At 42.4% G+C, this 3,359-nt stretch overlaps 1 protein-coding gene across 1 annotated transcript; it reads left to right on the forward strand.

Annotated features, from left to right (window-relative positions):
- Nucleotides 1–1,617: 1,617 nt before the first annotated feature.
- LOC147458752 (uncharacterized) lies at nt 1,618–2,941 on the forward strand. Its single transcript, XM_086509688.1, has one exon. It carries the CDS (start codon nt 1,851–1,853, stop codon nt 2,142–2,144), a length of 294 nt encoding a protein of 97 aa, XP_086365814.1. The 5' UTR covers nt 1,618–1,850; the 3' UTR covers nt 2,145–2,941.
- The last annotated feature ends 418 nt before the right edge of the window (nt 2,942–3,359 follow it).

Consider the following 3,359-nt stretch of genomic DNA (forward strand, 5'->3'; position numbering starts at 1 on the left):
TATTCAGATTGTAAGTTCATTAAGTATAACAGCTTAAATTCCAAGGTGTCTTTTGTACCAAATTATTTTGTGTTGTGTCATTTCTCTCACCAGTTCCCACAAGAGGCAACTCGGGATGAAAATTCACAAGTTACAGCTCTTTTTCATGGTCAGATACTGAAGTTCCAAGTAATGATTTCTCTGACACTGATGCAAGATACTCAGAGGTTTGTGATAACTGTGATGTCAGAGGGGGTGATGCTACTAAATCACTATGGATAAATCAAGGGATGCACATGCTTCTTCCTTTTCTTGGACGAGGTACTCGCTACAGTTGGGTTTGTGTACTCTTTCTATTAATGCTTATGTCAGTGCTATTATGGTTACCAATAAAAAGAATGCAGTGTTCCTGTATGCTTGTTGAGAAGAAGCTATCAAATTGGGTGTTGCATTATGATTCAAGGGAAATTAAGAAGCAGGTTGAATATGGTTGGGTCCATTTGGATGCACGATATCATTGGCTGCTGCTTGATCCAGGAATAGCAAGATTACACCAAGGCTATTTGATATTCGTAGAGATCGATAATATTTGCTCATGTGGTATTTATGAAGCTCCAATGTTTGGAAATTATATTCTTATGCCATTTGATCCAAGAGGACAACATTATATGCAAATTACTCTATGCAAGTTGATCCATGAGCTGTACGATCCTGGTGGAGTTCATGATGCTTACAGGTTATGGCAAGCTACTTACATGCTTTATGATGTAGTGCATTTATGGATTATTGGATGGATATACTCTACCAACAAAATGTTTGGAAAATATATTCTTATGCCATTTGATCCACGAGGACAACATTATATGCAAATTACTCTATGCCAGTTGATCCATAAGTTGTACGATCCTGGTGGAGTTCATGATGCTTACAAGTTATGGCAAGCTACTTACATGCTTTATGATGTAGTGCATTTATGGATTATTGGATGGATATACTCTACCAACGATTTTTTTTTTTTTAGTTTCCCATATGATCTTGGTCGGTGTAGAAGCAATGTGACAATAAGGAGGTACTTGCATTGGATATCAAGGGAAAGTTCGGGCAAAGTGGCACAGATCGGAGGTCGTGCAGGTTCAAAGGGGGTGGATGTCGTGATGCTTCGTATTCACTAGGAGAAAAGCACAAAAATAACAAGGTCATCATGTTTTAATGCGGTGTCTTGCAATGCTTGGTTGCAGATATTAAGTATATGCCAAGAGCGGTACACTTTAGTGATTTATACTTCAGTGATTGAGGAGGCATTTGGAGTACATTGCTTACGGGTTTGTGCTTAGCAAAGACATAGTCAACATGTGTGTTTATTGCGCATATACAATAAGATCGAGTGGGATATTATTGGCATGGCAATTGGAGAATATGCTTACTAAATGCTTCAATCAGTATGTATTTGGCTATGTTTTAGTTGACAAATGCTCCGCAATGCTTTGGTGATCAAACATGCCAAATTTGGTGAATATCAAAGAGAACAAAGGTGCTAGAGGAGCTTCATGTTCAAGTTACGGTTTCTTGGAGCACATTGACTATTACAGCTGCAACATAGAAGCCAAAGGGCAAGGGAAGACCTTTTTCAGATAAATTTAACCATGTTTGCACCTTGACGGCCAATGCAGGCATGTGAATGAAGCCTATGGCAAGAAGTTAATTTTAAAAGTTTGGAGCTGCAATAATAAGGAAAAAAGGCAGCACAATAAAACGGCAGTTGACGCTAACAATCGGGGGCGGCGGATCGTGCTGTCGGTAGCGCAAATCCGAGGAGGAGCGCTGGCAGTTAACGAGGTCGAGTTACAGAAGATGAGGTGCAGATACGAGAGATGAGGGCATCTGTAGAGGAGAAAAAGAAGACTGAGGAAGCTGACGACAAGCATCTGTCAACGAGCAGTAGCGAGAATTGCAAGCTGGAGGACGATGAGCGGCGTTGGCAAGTAGGCAAGAGGCGGGATAGGCTTGCCGTAAACGAGTTTGATGCAGCGAGTAGTGTAGTAGAAGCCGTCGACAAGCCAGGAGAGCAGCGTCGTTGTCAGAGGGAGAACGTGTGTAGAAGATTAGAGTCGTCAGAAGCAAATAAGGCACCGATGGTGGTTTTGAAGCCGTTGAGACGAGCATAAAGTGGAAGAGTCGACGAGAGGAGTGGTCGCTTTTGACGAGGGCAACTAGGAGGGGATCGCCGTCACATAAGACAGGAGGCTGCCGGTGAGCGAATTTGCAAGAAGGCGGACCCGACGAGCAAAGTGCTTTTCAGGAGGAGGTCGCCCTCTACAAAGGAAGTTGGGGACAGAGCCGGCTTGCAGGAGGACGAGTTTTGAGGCTTATTAAAAAAACAAACTTGATTATTTTGAAGATAATAAGAGTTCATTCTCACGCGAAATCCCTATGAGCAACCTTTGAAGCAACTGAGGGTTCTTAAGAGAGTGACAACGAGGGTTTACTCAGTGTGGTGAATGAGCATCAAGGTCGACGACAAACGTCCGCCTCAGCAGAGTGAACATTTCTACAAGTTTTCTTTCAAAAAGGACGAGTAAGTGAAAGTTAAGCTTGTGCTCGAGAAGGTAGTCGAGAAGAGCAAGGGAAGGGAATTGAAGCAAGTACATAAAGGAGAAGAGCAAAGACGGGAGAAAGGAAGTGCGCCTTCACCCATGCTCGCCTTTGTCTAAGGCTTCGGCATTCGTACTTCCGCTCACAGTTTTGGCGGATTCAAGAGCACATGGTGTCTATTACAGTTGAGTTTCTTTTGTATTCAGATTCTGAGTTTAATAAGTATATCAATTTTGTAAGACAATAATAGTGTCTTTTACACCATATTCTCTTGTGTTGTGCATCTCTCTCTCTAACCGTTTCCCATAGCGAGCAGTCTGGTGCTGACCCGGCTCAACTTGCGAACATAAAATCTCTTGACATCGGCAAAGTGAAATTATCTCTATCCATAGTAGAGCGGAAATGGATGGGTGGACCAATCAATCCCTACACAGGGTTCGGTGCTCTGCTAGTCATTGTCTCTTTTGATGTTATGGTATACCCAGATTTTGTTATTGGTTGCTTGTTTCATTTAGATGGGGCAATTAAAGATTCTCTTTTGTCATTCTCATGTGTCTGTGCACACTCTATTCCTCTCTCCACTATTCTCTCTCTCTCTCTCTCTCTCTCTCTCTCTCTCTCTCTTTTCCCGCAATGAGGTTTACACATATATTCACCCTCCACAATGTTATTTTTCTTGATTACACTTGCATTCATATCACCCATCCAAAGGTAGCACTAGTCGTTAGGTTCCTCTGGATGCACTACAGCTCATGGCCTAAAATCCATGCTAGGTCGAACACTGAGAA

Source organism: Adiantum capillus-veneris, chromosome 4 (genome assembly GCF_014529385.1).
Source record: "Adiantum capillus-veneris isolate H3 chromosome 4, ASM1452938v2, whole genome shotgun sequence".
Classification (NCBI taxonomy): domain Eukaryota; kingdom Viridiplantae; phylum Streptophyta; class Polypodiopsida; order Polypodiales; family Pteridaceae; genus Adiantum; species Adiantum capillus-veneris.